Source organism: Perca fluviatilis, chromosome 3 (genome assembly GCF_010015445.1).
Source record: "Perca fluviatilis chromosome 3, GENO_Pfluv_1.0, whole genome shotgun sequence".
Classification (NCBI taxonomy): domain Eukaryota; kingdom Metazoa; phylum Chordata; class Actinopteri; order Perciformes; family Percidae; genus Perca; species Perca fluviatilis.
Window position 1 is genome coordinate 14,371,613 of NC_053114.1, and position 20,165 is coordinate 14,391,777.

The 20,165-nt window shown below is 38.2% G+C and overlaps 1 protein-coding gene across 1 annotated transcript in view; it reads left to right on the forward strand.

Moving 5' to 3' along the window:
- luzp2 (leucine zipper protein 2) overlaps positions 1-20,165 on the forward strand; it is a 180,135-nt gene that overhangs the window by 88,454 nt on the left and 71,516 nt on the right. Inside the window, exons 2-5 of the mRNA XM_039795756.1 lie at positions 1,317-1,434; positions 6,408-6,478; positions 13,055-13,136; positions 19,887-19,949. Coding sequence (XP_039651690.1) covers positions 1,317-1,434; positions 6,408-6,478; positions 13,055-13,136; positions 19,887-19,949 — 334 coding nt within the window. The remainder of the gene's footprint in view (positions 1-1,316; positions 1,435-6,407; positions 6,479-13,054; positions 13,137-19,886; positions 19,950-20,165) is intronic.

Below are 20,165 nucleotides of genomic sequence, written 5' to 3' on the forward strand. Positions count from 1 at the left end.
CTGTTGAAGAGTGAAATTGGTTCATTCTTTGTGCCACTATCTGGGTGTTTATTTTGTCAGTTCCAGTGTGCAATTTTGTTTTTAAATCAGTTTTTTTTTCTGCATTAGCGTAGTTGCAAAGAAATTGTCGAAGTAAAATAGGGTGAGTGAGGCAGGGCCATTTTACTTACTGACATCATGATAAAAACATATTTTCTGGCAAAAAAAAAAGCCTTACACAAGTTGATTACAGTTCTATTCTTAAGATTACATGTTGACACTTAATCTCCTATAATAACCCCTTCTTTGGACATGTCCCCTCCCTGCTATCTGCAGAAGAGAAGGGTTGGATGGGGACTTTATTTTCTATTAGAAACTATTTGAAGACACAAGGGGTCATCAAAGTAATCAAATTTATGGGCATTATGGGAAAAGTAGGGCCTTGGGGCTCTTTTTTGTTTTTAGCAGGGTAACACATTCAGATGTGCTTGAATTTAAACACCTCCCAGAAGAGTTGTCGCTGTCCTTGAGTCAGTAAACAAGTATGTTAGATTAAATAGATGTTTCAGCTTTTAAATTCAGCAGTAAAGGAGAACACGTGGTAACTCTTACATCTTATATCTGTTTGTGTCACTCAAAGGGATAAAAAGAAAATTTAAATTGTCAACTATGGAGCCACCAAATGGCAAATTTGTCGGGTTATCTTTAAACCAACTCCCGAGATTTCATTCCCTTGGAGTCTGTTACCTTATGGACTAGGTCCCTTAAACTCTTCTGCACCATAATCTTCTTTGTGCCCAGGTCTTTTGTGCATTGTGTGGTGATTACAGTATGTCATTCACAATAAAAAAAAAGAATGGTTATAGTTCATGCAAGCATGCTGTCAAGTGGTTTTTGCCTCTCTCGAAGCTCAGTAATAAATGGTAAGAACACGTCTGCAGTGCAACTCAATAGGAGTTCAGTTTTACAAAGAAAAAACAGAATTAGACAAACGTGCCCAGTAAAATGTTTCCCTTTATAATTGGATAGACTAGGTGGATATTTAAATTTGAAGATGCAAGGGAATACCTCTGGTCAAAAGACCCATCTCTGTAAAACAAGCCTTCACTAAATTGGTTGATTGGAAGGAATAGAAGCTATTTTTTTCTATGTTATTCATCCAGGGACTGTGCTGAATAGATATTAGTTCTCTCCCGTATTGCTCTACCCTTTAGCTTTAACGATGGTGCTTTTAATCCAGTTTAAAACACCCCTTTCTTCCAAAGGTGCCAATAAAGAGTGAATTTTCTCAGCCTGTGGCAGACATTTAATAGTCAAATCTCTCATTCTCTCAACAGACAAAGCTATGATGGCCTGGAGAAGAAGCTAAAGGAAGTCTTCAGTGAACGGAGCAGCATCCTGCACCAGCTCTCCAAGACATCAAAGGAGCTGGACAGCATAAAAGGCAACCTTCAGGTTGGAAATTTACTGTTTCTTTTTTAAAGATACAGCAATGTTAGAAGGCTTAATTGGCCATGAGTTGTGGGACGGAGGTCATTTTCCATCCTATATTTTCAGCAATCGGAGGATCGGGAAACCCATGACTCTTCTCACTTATTTTTCTATCAATCTGTTGTATATCAACTCACTGTTATCAAATATTAATGTGCAAATGTTTTTTTTTTCAATTTGGTGAGCCCACCCGTTGTTATGTATGTGATGTGTTACTGGAAATGTAGCTGCTGAGTGAGCAATGCAGGAATGGAAAAGCAGATAGAAAGCAATTAGAAGGTGAACCTTTTTAGCATTAATGACAACAGCAGCTACAAAGAGCTTTAGAGAATAGAAAGACACAAAAATAAGACAACATCCTTTATTATTCCCTGAGGACAAATTCAATAAAGTATGTCTTCTTTTTCTATAACAGGAAAGGACCATCAATTCACAACATTTTAAACACTTTCCCATCCAATTTTCAAAGCATTTAACTGTAAGCATCAATACTCTACATCTACAGTTAATTACGACTTGGGTTTTATTTTCAAAGCTCCAGCCCTTGATTATATCAATTATGTCAGCATTACTCACCAAGGTTATTGGGGAGTTCTGGGAAGACAGCAACATCACAAAGAAATAGATCTAATGGGGCAACAAACCAGAGCAATCAGACGGTCAAACAGGTTGAAAAGCGAGCCTACTGGTAAAATTACAACCCAACTGTCCGCTACAATAACCCCTCAGTTTACAAACTAACTTGTCTTGTGTTCTTGGGTCTACTAGTCTATATCCTTGACGTTCCACTTCCGGGATTGCTCCGTTGCCGCCGGAAAATTCACCAGATTTCACTCATTTAGGCAGGATATCCGTTGCCTTGGGCTTTCTTTTGTGTTGGCATTTTAAACTGAGGACTATGGTTAAGCTTTTCTCAGATCTCTGCCGGGTAAATCCAGACAGCTAGCTAGACTATCTGTCCAACCTGAGTTTTCTGTTGCATGAGTATAACAACTTTTAAACGAACACATGTTCCACCAAAACAAGTTCCTTCCGAGCCCGTTTTGCAGCGGCACCGCAGCTTTTTTCCAGTGCTTAGCACCGCCCAAGACGATTGTGATTGGTTTAAAGAAATGCCAATAAACCAGAACACATTTTCCTCCCATCCCCAAATGCTATGTGGAGTAGCCAGACTCTCCTCCAGAGCGCTTTAAAGGAGGGTCTGGCAAAGCAAGACTAGGGGTCTATTCACTTTTTGTTAACATGTATAAAACATGTCAAATATACTGGCAAAACTTTCGCTTGTGTTTCTTGCAATGTTTGACCTCTCGTTAGCTACAAAAATTAGTTGTAATAAACTGTAGTTTTCTCTAATTATTCCTCATTAATCAATGGCACACATTTATTCTGAAAGAATGTAATGGCTCTTTTCTACCCAGAATGTAAACAAACCTGTTGCTCTCGTGAAATGCCCATGCGGATTTCTGATGGGTTTATATAAAAAAGAAAAGCAACATATTGTCATCTAAAGACCAGTTACACTTAACCTCCACTTTACATGCATATGTGTGCTGGAAAGTTTCAAAGGTTTTTTTGCCCTAGTTTGTCCTTAAAACCAAAATGCAAAAAATGTTTAATCCTACTGCGAGGCCGACTTTGCATAATGTAAGAAACAATAACAAAAATGGGTTCATAAGACAACTTTAGGTGCGTCGTAATTAGAAGTGTATTATCCCTGCTGCAAAGGCAGGTATCTGTTCCATCAAATACTGGTCTTGGACATTTTATTCAGTAATGTACCATATTAAAGTGTAGATATTATAGTTCTGTGGGCCTTTCACAAAACACAATTATCTCAGTGCCAGATACTGCCAATTACTTCCCAAAAGTCAGTTTAGGTCAACTTCATTATGGCTCTTGGCGATGACAAGAAAGGAACAGAAACTCAATTATTATACATTCAGATATTTGAATCATTTAGTATTTTTCAGTCACATTAGTGTATGCAACAATGATCTTGCAAAACATGCCTCCCTCTTGGATATTTAGACCATGGGTGCCAGATGCGCTGCGTTTCCGTGCAGCACTCCCAAAGCTGCAGTCTGAGTGATGGGTTCTTCTTCGCAGGGTGTTTTCTGGCTTCAGGACACTTTTGTGGGCCAATAGAATTGTCAGAAAATCAATAATCAAAAAACTGATAAGCGCATTTTTCCTGCATGTGTGTGTTTGCGAGATATGTCCCATGTGTCTGGAAAAAGCTCATGCAGACTGGCTATCATCACCCCTGGGGCAGGCTTTGATGTCTATTCACTCCGGGCTAGCTAGGTTGGCATCTATCTTCGCCTTGGGCCCTGCGCCAGCACGCTGGGCTGGGCAGAGGTTGGGTTAGATTAGGAACAAATGTATTCTTCTGGGGGAAAACATCATCTACATGAAAATAAACTGTCAACTTTTAAAAGAGAATCAAGTCAACAGGGAGAAGCAGTTAGTATTTCTGGTAAGATTTGATGGAGCAAGTGTTTATATTTTTAACGAGTTGCCCTAGGTGGGGGTCAGCCACCCTCATAATTAAGCTTTGTGTGATGGGGAAACATTCTTGGCAGCGGCTCCCGGGGGAGATTGTGTGGTTGTTGAAGTAGTTATTACAAGAATAAGAGTTATTTTTGCCCTGGCTTTGTCAACCATTTGCATTGTACTTTGAAAATAAATGAGACATTTACAGTAGTTAAAAGTAGCTGGTTTCTTGTTTAAATGATTGCTTAAAATGGCCACAAGCTTTTCAGTTATATAATGCAGTAGATCTTTGTGTACTAATTATTTTTCACAATGAAAACAGTAGTATAATAATAGCACAGTGGTATATGTGAAGGACGCTCACTGATATGATTCATTGAATATGTTGTCCATTTAGTTTTTGACATAAAAAATGTAGGACCTGTAAATTATCACCATATTCACTTTAATACTTTATAACTACAAAAGCCTCTACAGTGCATTTTACAATGCGTAGCACTGAGCCAAGTTTGGTGTGAAATTATATTGGTTGCTTTATGGCACAAATTGATTAAGGTAGAGTGGAGAATACAGTCACAGACAAATCTCCAGTATCTCAAACCTAATGAATAATTTGTTGTTTACCACCTATTTTCCTCATTTATGAACATGTTTTATAGATTTGTAAGCACTTGAACTCACCAGGAAGAAACAATTATCAAGTAAATACCCACTTATTCAAAATCTTATAAAATTTAGCAATAAGCACAAAATAACAAAGGACAAAAATGTAAGCATGTATGCTGATTAGTGTGATAGTTTATATATTTCAAGTACTTACATTTCATGACACTGAAATGAATGGAAACCCACAGTAAGCTTGTTGAAGGTATGTCTCTACCAATCTATAGTCTGCTTTGGAAAATGGCCAAAATGTGTATTTGAAAATATCTGGCACACACACGTTAAACTGGAAGTGCATCCAAACTGTAAACCTTTTTTGCGACAGTAAGCCAGTTTTCAGATGACACAACAATGCCTGTAAAAATGTGTGGCCTACGAGTTTATCATCCTTTTTTTGTGGACAGCGATGCAGGGGGGTGGGGAGGTGAATAGGAAAGTGGCCATTTGGCTCGTGGCTCTATGACAGATGATACATATCAATGAATTCAAGGGGATATCACTAGAGACAACTGATTAATATACATATCGCAAGCTGTTTTTCTTACTGCACAGTTTCAACTTCACATTATCTTATCTGAAGTGAATATACATTCTTTATTGTCAAGAGCTTTGTTGGTCCCTTTCTCTATTCTTCTTCTTCTCTTCAACATAAATGTACATGAAGTGATTTCAGGGACTGCCAAGGAAGGGAAACATCTCCTCTGTATAAGGAGGAAACAGGGTTCATGGAAATGTGGTGTTAATTGCCACAGATGTCACCTTCAAGTGCAATTTAAAGAGAAGCTTTCTCTCCCTTTTGAGTCCACATTTTCTTAGAAGTCTGGAAATTTCTGTCCAGCTCATAACAAATAAAAAATATCTTAGAGGGCTTGTAGGGCAATCAGAGACCAGGTGCTTAGGCGGCAGTAGAACCCAATCTGTACTCTCGTTAGTTTTTAGGAGACATTCGTCACCTGATTGTTATAGGCTATATATCGTTTTACATCAGCTGCATCATTCAATAATATTCACCTCAATAATTTTATGATTCAGGTGCTTTTGACATTGCGTTTCAGTATTCTACATTTATGACTCACATAGTTAAAGGAACACGCCAACTTATTGGGACTTTAGCTTATTCACCGTATCCCCCAGAGTTAGATAAGTCTATACATACCCTTCTCATCTCCGTGCGTGTCATAACTCTGTGTGACGCCCCCACCGCTAGCCTCGCTTAGCACAGATGCTGGAGGTAACCGGCTCCATCTAGTCTACTGCTCCCAATAAGTGACAAAATAACGCCAACATTTTCCTATTTACATGTTGTGATTTGTATAGTCGTTAGAAGAGACACAGTCATCTTCTAACCGTATACATACTGGGAACTATATTCTCAGAAGGCGAAGCACTGATACTTGGGCGGAGTGATTTGCACGCAGCACCTGAGAAGCACCTTGGTGAGGAGCAGAGAGTAACAACAGTGCTTTTCAGGTGTTGCGCTAATCACTCAGTAGGCTAGATGGAGCCAGTTACCTCCAGCATCTGTGCTAAGCTAGGCTAGCGGTGGGTCCCCCATCTAACTCTGGGGGATACGGTGAATAAGCTAGTCCCAATAAGTCGGCGTATTCCTTCAACACTGACACTTTTGACTCTTTTAAAACCGTGTAAGGAATTTGTAACCTTGAAAACTTGGGCACATTTTGAAACATTTACTATACGGTTCAAAGAAAGTATATACAGTATAGTTGCTGTCCCTTTGTCTGTTGTGGGTGCTCTCAAATAATTCTTATGTTCTCTTTTAGTCGCTGAAAAATGATGACTCTGTGGCCAAGAAGGATGTGCAGCGGATTCTGGAGCTCAGCCACAAACAGAGGTAAAGTGAAGCATCATGGATGACTTAGACCAACAGACCATGCAACTCATGATCATGTAGGTTAGGACTTTATAATAACCAGAATCAGTAATGACTGATGAATTACTTCAATACCAGGAATGGGATGTTCACAATCATAACCATCAATTTAGTGTTATGTGAGCATTAAACTATAAGTAATACATAGTCAAGCCCGGGAAAACTTTCCTTCAAATCTTTCTCCATGAAGTTGAAGAGTTGGAGCAGCTATTTTGGACACCCCTGGAACCGAAAGTAAATGTCCCATTTATTTTCGCCATAGATAATATTGCATGACTCAGAGATGGCGTTTTTTTTTTTTTTTTTTTACATCTTGAATGGGCATGAAACTCGGGTTCTTGGTTTAATCATCAGTACAAAAGATTCTGTGTTCTTTTAAAAAAATGTTAAAGTAAAAGCCTAAATACATAAGAACTTTGGGGTAGGCACAAACTACTACTTTCAAGGTGCATTTTGTCAATAATCCAATCACTGAGCTTACAATTCTGGAGTGTTTAACGGCAACAACAAAAAAAACTACCGCTCCGATTCGTACAGTGCCTCTGACTGGCTTCTCTCATCTTGGGAGTATATTGAGACATCCGCCATGCTAAAATAACTGTTTCACCTTTGGCAGAAAATATTGTCATATCACTTGTACAGTAGCAAAAAGCATTTTAAATAATGGCTCACTCACCATTATTGATGCTGGTTATTTTGAGGTGTTGCCCTGTTTGCTTTTACATGGCAGCATACACAGGAGCAGGTGGATAATGCATAACCCAATTGTAAATCCTTCTTGTTATTTTTGAAAATAATGCGCCGGGCTCCTTTTTGTGAAAAAGCACATAAAGCATCTGTGATTTAATGATTTATCTTTTTGCAAGCTAGCTGGAAACGTGTTTACCTAAAGTGCTTCACCAGTTTGGATTGTCTGATTAATGCTGTGTGTAATGAGACTTTTAATGATTAGGAGTCATTATTGGCCTTCATGCCCTCTGAAATGTCAGCTTGATTGAAGTCCAGTCTTCTGTGTGCAGTATCTTGATAGCCAATCAATAGCCTATCACGAGTCCATGGCAGCTCCCACGTGTCATCAAGCTAAAAACCATAAAGCAGCAGCTTGGCTCAATGTTGCCTACCTAGCATTGGTGAGCTGTTTTTTTTTTTCAAAGTGTTATTAAGGAGTTCTATATCTGCCAAGTGTCATTACTAGCTGACTCCATCAGGGTGGATGCAGACAGGTGATTCATTGCAAGTCATTTATTTTTGACATCTCTTAACAGCGATTTGATTGCTTTCTGAAAATAAGTTTGCCACAAACTGTAGTGCAACAAAACATGTTTACCTACAGGCCAGATACAGACAGTAAAAAGTTAACATTTCAAGGTTATGAAATAGTAACGATGAATTCAGCTGTGATTTAACCTGCTGTCAAGCTATTTTTACTCATTTGTCATATGCTTGATAAAGAAGTTAAGATTCATCAAGTTTTATTAATTATCATTTGAACATTTTCTGTTGTACTATTTAAAAAAACTGTCTCACTGTTCTCTGAGCTGTGTAATTGAGATGCAGTGGGAGGCCAATGGAGAGGGTTTGGCTTACTGTGACAGGTGCAGGTACATTCCTGAGCTATAGCTTGGGACCATTTTAGAAATTTGTCTGTCAACTGATAAAAACATATATCCAGGGCTGGACTGGGACAAAAAATCGGCCCTGGCATTTTTGGGCCAGGCGGCCCACACCCACCGTGATTGGTCAGACACATTCCCTGCAGACAGTCCTCTTAAAATATGCGTGCATGCTATGATATGAGTTGCCTAGTGTTCAGCGTTCATGTGATCGTTTTGGATCCTTCAAGAGGGGTGTCAAGACTTATCTGTTGGTCTTACACTTAAATAATTCATTCATTCTTAGAGTTATGATTTGTATATTTATGGTATTTTTATTAGTTTTTATTATTGATATTGTATTGTCATTATTGATATTATTACTATTTTGCTTAATATTTTCTTAGCAACTTTAAAAACTGTTTACTGTTAATTTTTAACTATTTTTAACTATTGTAAGATTCATATTTTGTCACTTTGGACATACGTGTCCGCTAAATACTATAACCATAACTATAACCCTTCCCAAAAGCTACAATAAAGCTGAGAGTAGTATATGCCCTGGAAAAGAGCACCAATACAAGAGAAGCTAATTAAGCCATTCAAGGAACACTGATGCTTGTATCAACACTGATTTTATAGATCACACAGACTTTTCAGCTAGCCAACAGGCTAACCGCTAGCATTTTCAACGTAAGCTTAAACAGTTAGGTTACCTGACAGCCACTAACTTTAATGTTACAGCCAAACTGCTTGTTATCGTTATGACGTTGCACGCTGCGGCGCACGCACGAACACACACACACACACACACACACACCACACACACACACACACACACACACACAGAGCTCCTCCCCCCCTTCATGAAAGTCCCTGTTAATTTGCCTACTCCTTACCACATTGTCATCTACTCTCTCTTCCATCTTTCCTTTTTTCACTCTCGCTCCCATGGCACTGTCATGGTCACTCGGCTTCTTCCCTGTCATGATCATGTTGTTTCTGCTTCTCTGTATAGCCAGCCACCTCTCCTCCTCCTCCCCTCCTCCCTCCTCCCTCCTCCTCCTCCTCCCTCCTCCTCCTCCTCCTCCTCCTCCTTCCTCTACTTCAGGTAATGCTGATGTTGAAGAAGCTACTACAGCCCCAAACATGTCCGAAATTTTTGAGGAATCCGCCTGTAGATTCTTAATCTTTTTCTCCTGTAATTTCTCTGCACCTCCCTTGCCCTTTGGTGGTCGTTTGTCCATTTTAACGTGAATGCTAAACTTCCAGCATAACTATTACAGCTCGTGTCTCAGGGCCGGGAGGCGTGGCCATAGTGGGATTCGTAAATTTGCGGCCCAGAATGGGGAAGGGGGATCCTGGATTTGATTGGGTCAGGCCAGTGTCAATAAAGAAAATTAACCAATGTGCCGCAGTGAGTTCTTTATGGACCGGCACGGCCCAAAAAATTAAAAAAAGGCCTATTTATATCGGCGGTTCGGCCCAAAAGTCCGTCGGCCCACCGGGAAAATGCCCGGTATGCCAGATGGCCAGTCCAGCCCTGCATATATCTCAGTGTATCACTAGTGCAGACAGCAAGTCTGAAGAACATTAAAGGAAATGCTAAATATGTGAAATTGTGTTGAGGCATGCAAAAAGCTTGCCATTGGTTACTGAAAATGGTTGTTGTAACGAGGTCTTTTCACTGGTTTAGAAACATATCCATTTGGCTGCTGCCAATGTGCATAGACGTCTTGTACTGTAACAAGTATAAAACTCTTATGTATACCTATGATTCTTTGGGATCTTTGAGGCTAGGACAAACTGAACTGATAAGACCTTGGGCCCTATTTTAAGGATCTGAAACGCAAGTATCAAACGTGAAACGCAAGTAGCTTTGTGGGCGGATCTCGGGCGCTGTTGCTATTATACCGGCGGGATAAATGACTCTTGCGCCCGACGCAAATCTAAAATGGGTTGGTCTGAAGTAGCTAGGTGTGGTTTGGGCATAACATGCAATAAACCAATCAGAGTGTCATCTCTCATTCCCTTTAAGAGCAGGCGCGCTTGTTCCATGGCGGATTGCTATTATGACGGCAGATTTGCCTGGCACACGCCAGCGGGAGCTGTCCGGGATGCGGCAAAGTAATAAATGCCCGTCTTGACCGGGTGGCGATGTTGCTGCGGCCTCTCGGGCGCATCGCCACAGTCTGGAGAGGATTGCTGCAGCCATGGAGCGTACCTCCAAACGCACCACCCTGTTGTGACCCTTCCTCCTCCCCCAACTCCAGCTAAATGACACATATATGCCTATGTGGAAGTAGCTCAGTCAGTAGGGAGTTGGGTTGGTACCAGAGGGTTGTTGGTTCAAGTCCCCATACGGACCAAAGTATGGTGGTGGACTGGTAGCTGGAGAGGTGACAGTTCACCGCACTGCCAAGGTGCTCTTGAGCAAGGAACTGAACCCCCAACTGCTCCCTTTCCATGGGCAGCTCCCTCACTCTGACATCTCTCCATTTAGTGCATGTATAATGTAATTCAGGCCTGTGTGTAATGTGCGTAATAACACCAGAGTGAAAACATTGTAATTTCCCCTTGCGGGATTAATACATTATTATTATTATTATTATTATTATTATTATTATTATTATTATTATTATTAATTATAAAGATAATAAAATAATAACACGGAGGCTTCATAGTCTGGACCAAGATGACAAAATCTATTGACTTCCACATTGTCAAAAGTAGTGCATGACAGCTTAACCCCTTCCATTCTCACCTTTCACACAAAAAAGCCCTTCGCTAAGAGGTAACAAAATCAACGAAATAGCTTACCACTAGCACACTATCATGCACGTGAATCTGCAATTAAAATACACAGATCAGAGGACACATGATGCTAAACATCTTGGTTTCTCCATTGGTTTCTTACATTGTTCTGTTTACAACATACACAAATGTGTATTAAGTTTAAATAAAAGTACATTTATTGATATTAATTTTATCTTGTCTTTATTTGCATATTTGGTATTGAGGTAATCCAAAAGTAATGCAAAGTAATCAAGTTACTTTTATAATGTGATACTTGGATATTAGGTTAACAGGTAATTAGTAATTGTATCGGAATACATTTATAAAGTAATCCTCCCAACCCTGCTCACTACTCTGTGCTTTAAAAATATGTCAATCGCACATTTATTGTGCCCTTTTCTGTCAGCAGTTTTGATCTTCTTTGTACAAAATGTTTCCAAGCCTCAGATGCAGGAGATGAGAGTGTAAATGAAATGCCAAAGCAGTGGTGGTCGGCTGGTTGCTGTGAAGGAAAATGTTTGCTAGGCTGAACTTATGCCAAGAGAAAAGACCATTGGCATGTAAAATATAAGGCTATAGGCTGTTGAGCAGTGAGAATCTTTCCATACAAACATTGGCCGCTTGGATTCATCACTGAAAGACTACGACCACGTCATATACTTTTAAATTTACAGCCATGCACGGAAACAGTAAATAGACTGTTACCTCTAATTTAACTGGGCTGCCTAGTGATGTTATTTCTACAAGCGTTTTTGAAACCACTGACCCACATCGATTGCTCACTTGATTCATAATTCAGTGTGCATTGCTGTTATCTGTGCACAGGAGCATCAAACGGTACAGAAATACCCATTGCATACCAATGCATTAACATTTATGTCAAATGCATAAAGAATGCAGCACCAGTCTTCATACAGCATGCATAAAAACAGTGTGGAGCATTACAGATGTCATAGGCTACTACATACTGTAATACCACATAATGAATACTACTATGTTTTCATTATACATAGCCTTATTAACCTAAAATCTGTAACCTTTATGATATTTGCTTTGGTGTGTGATTATTAAACTGCAGTTTATTTTAGGAATAACAGTGCATTTAAAGAAAAATTGGCTGTAGCTGAACCATAATATTCAAATAGGGGAATGAAGATTAATAAATTAATGTGAAATTATTTGAAGACACATTAATTAAAGAAACAAATGTCTTGACACCATAGAAGAAATATGTAACCAAAGTCAATTAAGTTTAATGTATGAATGTATTTAAACAATTAAATAAAATCAATGTACAGCTCTCTTGGCAATTTAGTTCAGTTTAGCTACATGTAACAAATACATCCTCATTCACCCCCTTTTCATGGTTCAATAAGGTGGTAATAGGTTGTATTATTGCGTCATTTATTCCTAAGGTGAAAAGGTAAAGGCAAAATGTGATGTTTAAAAGATTGTTACAACTAAAATATGTGCTTGTTGATTCTTGAATTTGTATAACTTGAAATCACTGTATGTATTCAACATATCTGTTTACAAACTGCTTTGTACAACTAAAAATGTTAGTCATGTAAAGATCTTTGTGATTAAATCAGCGTTTATTTTCAAAGGTCTCACATAGAGAGGAGTGAGATTTCCATGTTTTGTTTTTTTTCATAAAACAGGTCGGAGTGCTTTTTTTTTTGGAGGGGGGCTTAAAGAGACAGGCGCCAAAACGGTTTTCAGTTTCAGAAATAGGGTGTAAGCATGTAATCATGTTCCATTAGAAACCCAAAATGGTGAAACATGAAAATGAGCATGACATGTCCCCTTTAAGAACATTTTAATATATTCATACAGCTTTGTTTTTGCACACTTATTGGCAAAAACTTTTTTCAACATTTGTGTAACCGCTCTAAAACTTCATAAACTTAAGTTATTCCAATATGACAGATGACAACATGTAAACCACTGTTCTTTTTCTATGTTCAACACAAGTTAACATAAGATACCAAGTGAAAATTGCTTTACCCAAATTACTTTCTGTGCTAACTGGTTCTCAATGGTGTTATATTTAAGAAAGCCATTATGTGGCAGAGTGGTGGAGACCTCTGAGGGGGTAAGGAGGATGTGCTGCTAACAGAGTGTTTTTCACTTCCCTCTCACTTGACAGAGAGGAGATGAAGTCCCTCCAGGCAGCCTTGCAGAAGCAGCTGGATGAGGCAAATGAGAGAGCAGAGAAGCAGCAGGCCACGGTAAGACAGAGTTGACCTGACCATCAGCATCCGCTCTCCTCTAACCAGCCCCGTCACCTGTCACACAGGCCCCTCAGTGATCCACACTCATTACCCAGCAGCCAGCTCTCTAGCCTCCTTGCCTTACCACTTAATTGAAACTCTCAGAAATTGTTAGAGAAAGCTTTGTGTCTTCTCCCCCAACTTCACCCATATATATATATATATATATATAAGAAGAGACAAAGGCTTTATAACCTAAGAACATGTACTTATCTATCCATCCATCTCTCCATCTACAGTATCCGCCTTTCCATCTATCCAGCTATGCTGCCCAATGGACTGTCACCTTGGTTTTAATTCAATTCCACACAGCTACCATCTGGCAAATTCAATTCAATTAATCACTTGGTTTATAAAATAGTGTGCAACCATTTTCCAGAGCCCAAGGTGGTGTATTGAAATTGCTTATTTTGATTGACAAACAACCAAAGAACCAAAGATATTAGGTTTACTATCATATATGTAAAAATAAAAGCTGGAACAAGTGAATGTTTACCTGATGACTAACAAGATAATTTGGTTAATTAAATAGTTGCTAATTAGTTTTCTGTTGATCAACAAATGAATTAAATCTGCTCTGATTTTTCAAATGTAATAATACGGACCAAAAAAACTAAAGCTTTTAAATAATTATCTATGCCGGGTAAGTACTTTGGGTTAAGTTGCATATTGTAAATATGCGTATATTAAGTATATTAAGATGAGTTGGAAGTGTGTCTGTAACAAGGCTTTGACCTGGAACAAATGAAATTACTACTGAATCTTCTTGACCAGCATTTTCATAGTCACAGCATATTGACATTATTATAAAGGAAATAGGAAGAGGCATTCAATGTCAACAGAAAATGTTACCTTTGCTCACTCTAGTAATTATGACAAAATTAATTAATTGGTGACCATTATTCAACTTACATGTTAATTAAATCAAATTATTAATCTATCTCTTAAAGTGACTATGAGTTATTACACTTGGAGTGAAGAGGTCAATATATATATATATATATATATATATATATATATATATATATATATATAAAGTTGATAAAGTCCATCTGTTCATCTAAAACATGTTTTGCTTTAGTTTCTAACCATTATACCAATTATCTTATTATTGCTATTTTTTTATTTCTGTCTAGTAATCTGATTACTAAAAAATATGAATATGTAATTAAATATCTGTCATGAATCAGACTATTTTACTGTCTGGACCCTATAGTAGCTGCTATGGTGAAGGCTGATACAACTGCAAATAAATACAAATAAACACTGCTAAGACACTGCTCTGGAAAATGTAGCTTTTCAACAAAATGATCATTCTTCAGTAGACAAATGTTTAAGTAACCTGTATGTCTATTGTAAAAACTCAACTCCACTAGCCTCGTACCCCAAACTGCTGTAACTGCTGTGTCAGAGCCCCAGCCCAAGTTTAGTGGTATAAACACAAACTCACTTAAAATACATGCAGCTAGTCTAGATGTGTCGATATTGTTATTCATGCATGAGCTCTATCGTACTGTATTGTCCCACATTTGTGTCCTCATATTATTCAGAGAGACCACATGTTGTTCTGCTAACAAACTCCTTATCAACAAATTAGCATGAAGACTTTCAGGCTGCAATGACCTCTACAGTAGCCCTGAAGTTTTTCTTGGATTTGCAATATATGCTAATGAAAAGCTCATTTAACGAGCACAGTGACGTGACGATCAACAATCTAATAATCTGCACTGTGAGATAAACAATGGTACAGTTACATTTCAAGTAACATTCTTGCCATTTTCCTAAGACCTGTGACAAATCCCAGATGCTGGGTTTTATGGTTTGAGTTTGACATTTATGTCCTGTAAAATGGTATTTATCACCCCTGCTAAGATTCAAGATTTAAAAGAGCACCTCTGCAGCATGCAAATGCCACAAACCTTTAATAGAACAATGAAATACTGTATCTGGTTTAGAGTCCTCATGTCCACATAAAATTTAGTTGGAAAACGAGGCTTTCAAAAGCTGTAGAGAGAATCGACATTAAGAATGTTACAAGCACCTTGCAAAAATATTTAAAAAAATATTTATTGCAGTTTTTGCTGTGCAAAAACTACCAAAAGCACACACAAAGCAGAAGACAATTTTTTTTTTTATATTCCTATAGGTATGGGCAATGAGATTCAAGCCAATCTCTATTTCAGACTGCATTCTGCTTGAGGAAGTTTTGTATTGCACATCAGGAGCAGTAATAAATATTTTCATTTTTGCAAGCAAGGTGCCTCTCCAATTCCTTGGTTTAGAATCCTGCACTGAAAATATAGAGGCACTGCATATGCAAATAAAAATATATTTCCAATGAAAATGTTTAGAGCCTGTCATTTGACATTTTCACATTGCTTGTTTTTGTCCGATCAACAGTCAAAAACGTTTCGGTCCAACACGTTTACCCAATCTGAAATATCTCTACAACTATTGAATGGACTGTCGTAAATATTTGGTACAGATATCAGTGGTGCCCAGAGGATGAATCTTAATGACTTTGATGATCCCCCACCGGTAAGGTGGGCCACGGCCTACCGGTGTATGTGTATCCTGATGACATCGCTATGGGCTATCATTTGATAGTACCAAGGGTATCACTGGTTGTTCCTTCATAGGTCACACAATCACTATTCAATTCATACATTAATTCTCTCTCGAATTGTCCTGTCTCTGTTGCTTCATTCTCTGTTTATCTTAGCTCTTTTCCTCCTCTTTCCTCATCTCCTCTCTCTGTCTCCCTCCTCTCTATATCTCCTCTCTCTGTGCTGTCTGTATCATTGTCTGTCTCACCTCTGTCTGTAAAATGAAGTTAAAATGGAGAAAGGACAGCTTAGCACACCACATCCTGTCAAGTAGCCGGTCACATTATAAGGCCTATATATATATATATATATATATATATATATATATATATATATATATATATATATATATATTTATATATATACATATATATATATATAAATATATATATATATATATATAATATATAATATATATTAATATAATATATTATATATACATAGCATATATAAGGCTTTCACACAAACCATTAAAATAAATTTGTAGGTATCCAGTCTGAATGCTATAGCCTATCTACACCTTTAAGTTAATTGACTTAATACTGTCTCTGTGCCAGTACCATTTTGAGAAGGGCAAGGGGGACAGGGGACATTTTAAATGGTAGCCAGTCAGAGTAAACTATCCCAGTTATTTCTCTAAGGACTTTATTATATCTGGTTTTTTTAAGCCATGTAGCATCATCCACAATTAGTTGTGAAGACATTATACTCTAGATTGTGTTTTATTGGTGAGCTAATTACGATGAATTAAACTTCATTTTAGGCTACACCACAAACGCGGTTGGATACTATTATTGTAACATTAACTAGCTGACTAGCAAAGGGAGCTTGTTGTCACTAACTTTCAGTGGCTTAAATGCCAGATAATGCATGGAATTACATCCGGTTATTTATCTGACAATATATCCTGAATTTTACTTGTAATATGGGCTAATGGGAAAAGGAAGAGGTGACTTGCAACTTTGTGTCTGAAATCAATGCTGTGGCTTGTTGAGTCAGTGGCATGAATCTACAGTGAACCAAATTAAACTCAAAAACATGAAGTTTAGTACTTTTTTCCGAGCTCACTCACTTTGGGTTTGTAGCCGAGGCCGTGTGCTGGCATCAGGAGGAGGGCTGCTGTGTTGACGGGACGGCGCTTAAAAAACTGGCGGATATCCATTTTTAAAATCCATTCATTACATGAGACACGATGTAGTGTAGGCTAGTGACTGACGAGTCTTTGATGCAGTCTGCTGCTTCCTGCTGGCTACGCAAGAGATTGGTCAACACTGACAGTCCCATAATGCAGCGCAATATGGAAAGACTTCGTCTTAGGTTTAACAATCTATGAAACTAATAATGAACAATATGAAACTAAAACGACATAAGCTTAATTTAGAATGGCTTAGGAACGATAGGCTATTTAGAGGTGGATAAATGCAATTTAGGGGTGGATAAATGCACTTTGGAGCTGGGTAAATGCTATTTCCGAATTTAGCCTCCACTACATCCCTGCTTGCCACAGAATTTTGTACAGACATTCATGGCCCCTTCAGGATGAATTGTAATCACTTTGCTGTTCCCGTTCATCTAGCCCCAATATTGGGTCAAAACGTTTATGTGTCCAATACTTTGGTTTATGAGAGTTTACTTGCACAACTAAGGCTATTCCAATCAGCTTCAGCTACACTGTGTTTTGTGCTACTTTGCAAATGTTAGCAAGCTAACATTTTAAATTAAGATGGTGACCATGGTAAACATGACCTGCTAAACATAAGCATGTTAGTATAGTCATGTTGAGGGTGTTAGCATGGCTATAGCAGTACTGTTGTTTGACAAATGATTAATCGTTATTAAAATTGTTCTAGACACATTTTCTGTAGAATGAATCAATGCACAAATCATTTCATCACTACATAATTTATTAATTTCAGACAAAATTATTAATTTTCCATTTAGTCTAGCTCAAACAACACCTGGCTCCTGCTACGCTTCATTTTCCTGCTCACTTCCATTCTTTACATTTAAAAATCCTCATTGAGCTAGCTGTTTTTTGTAGCTTAAAAATAGATAAAATAATGAATAATAATAATTTTGTTACTTTACTTTTCTACTCCTTTTAACTGAAGACCTGCACCAGGATGTGTGTTGTTGTTTTTTTAAAGAACATTCCCGGGGGCTGTGGCGGTGACTGAAAGACTCAAACATGAACCTTGATGTTATCATGCCCTGCTTGGGGATGTGAGCCAACTGGGAAAGGCTTAGTTTACAGTTCCCTAGGGTACTTAACTGGTACGAGGTCACCAGCCCCGCCAATCTTTTCCTTTTTGTCCCCCAGACTATCTTGATAACCTCTCTCAAGGACACACAACTCTTAAAAACAGTCTTTTCAGAATGGAGAACAGAAAGAAAGATGGAACCTTGGCATATCTATCTCACCCACACAAACACCAAAGAATTCAGTTTTTTTTATATACGGTAGCCCATGGCAGCAGTTTGCCATCTGCAGTTGGTGTTTGAACCTCTGGCTGGCTGCTAAACACAAGCCACAGGCCTGTACCAGCAAGACATGCAGGGTTCATGATATAAGGATTGCAATAAACAAAGATATCACTCTGGAATGGTTAGCATATGGGCTATTAAATCAGGCACACAGTGGAAAGTAGGTAGTTGCTCACTGCAGGAATACATGCCTCAGCGTATCACATGTACTACAATCAGAGAGCCTCGGAAGAACATTGTTGGTCACTTATTACTGTATGCTAAACTAACTTCGTATGACACAAGAGAAAACATCCGACAATATCTGAGATAAAAAGTATTTAAGCCTTAATGGGAGGCCACCTGAAAACTGTGTAATTAAAGTTTCACTACAGCAAGGGGCCTTTGTGCCACTGTCAGTTTATAAGGAATAGTGTTCATTTATGGCGGGAGCCTCAATATACTGCCTCAATGTAATCTTACAAGGACAAAAAATCAAACACTGCTTAACGACTTGCACTGGCATAATCACAAGCATTCAGTACACTTAGCTTATGCATATAGGCAGCTTTCATTTATCATTTTAGTCAATTGCTAATTAGCAAAGTAAATGCTGCAGCAGGATGTTCTTTTTTTCTGTTTTATATGTTTCTATCATTTTTGTTTAACTATTCTCGGGGGCAGAGACTGGACATGACCTTTGTGTATGTATTTGTGTATCTTTGTGTGTATGTTATCATGCCCTCTGACTGGGGATGTGAGTCAATGGGTGTGGTCTATTTAATAGTTATAAGCCCCACTGTGCCTCACTAGAAGATTAAAAAAAAATGTGACTTGGAATTAGACCGGATTTTGCTTCTGTACAACATGGTACCTATAAAATGTAAATCAAGATTATAAATATTGGTAACAGGTTAAGTCTGGTGTTATTCTATTTTTCCTTATTGTCAACAAATCCCATGAAAAGGCTATAACCAACAATAAATCAATACTACATATAAGAGTTTATCCAAAGCCTGTTAAAGCTTAATTCTCTGTGTCATAGAGCTTTATTGTCATCCAAAAGCTATTCTCTTTAAATCAATGAGCCATACTGTTGCATTGGGTGACGTGTTCCTTCATTACCATTAATGCGAGCACTGTAGTTTATTTTGAGTCAAACCCTCATATGCCATCCTGCTGTTGTAAACAAGTAGGCCTAATAAATGACCAAATGTGCGGCTGAAATCTGCCCTCCAAAATGAACTATTTACTCCTGTTTGAGTAAGGTTTTCTAAAAAACTACAGTCCTCACCCATTTTTAAATTGGCTTGGGGCGAGTGTAACAGACATGCTGGGGAAGACGGGCCAAGGCATTGTTGGTTTTGGTATTTTCATGGGATTGTTTGACAATAACAAAAAATACAGGAATATTGCCTGCTTTGTCTTTTAATATTAGAAGGCAGTACATCACATACTGACACTGCTTATCATAATTGCTTTCATTCAATGCACTTAATTTCACATATAGCCTTCCTGCTTAAACGACCACGCTCAGCACCCTAACCTTCATTAAATGTGTTCACTGAATGGAAAACAAACAAACAATGAAGCGGGGCATTCAGTATGATCATCATTCTTTTGTCCTTTCTGTCTTCAGATCAAATTTCTTAAAGTGGAGATGGAGAAAAAAACCAAAATCATCAAGGATTTACAGCAAGAGGTGAGTCATCACGGTATCATTTAAGGCTGGTTTGAATCCTGCATTCGACATCATGAATTCTCAGTTTATGCCTTCATGAGGTATATATGTAACCATAAAGGAAGAATTAACTTTAATTTACTGATCAGGGACCCACTCCCCCTGCTTCGTCTACTTCCATTTCATTTTGTGATTTTCTGTGTTTGGCAAATGCCTTCTGACAATCTCCAGAGAGAG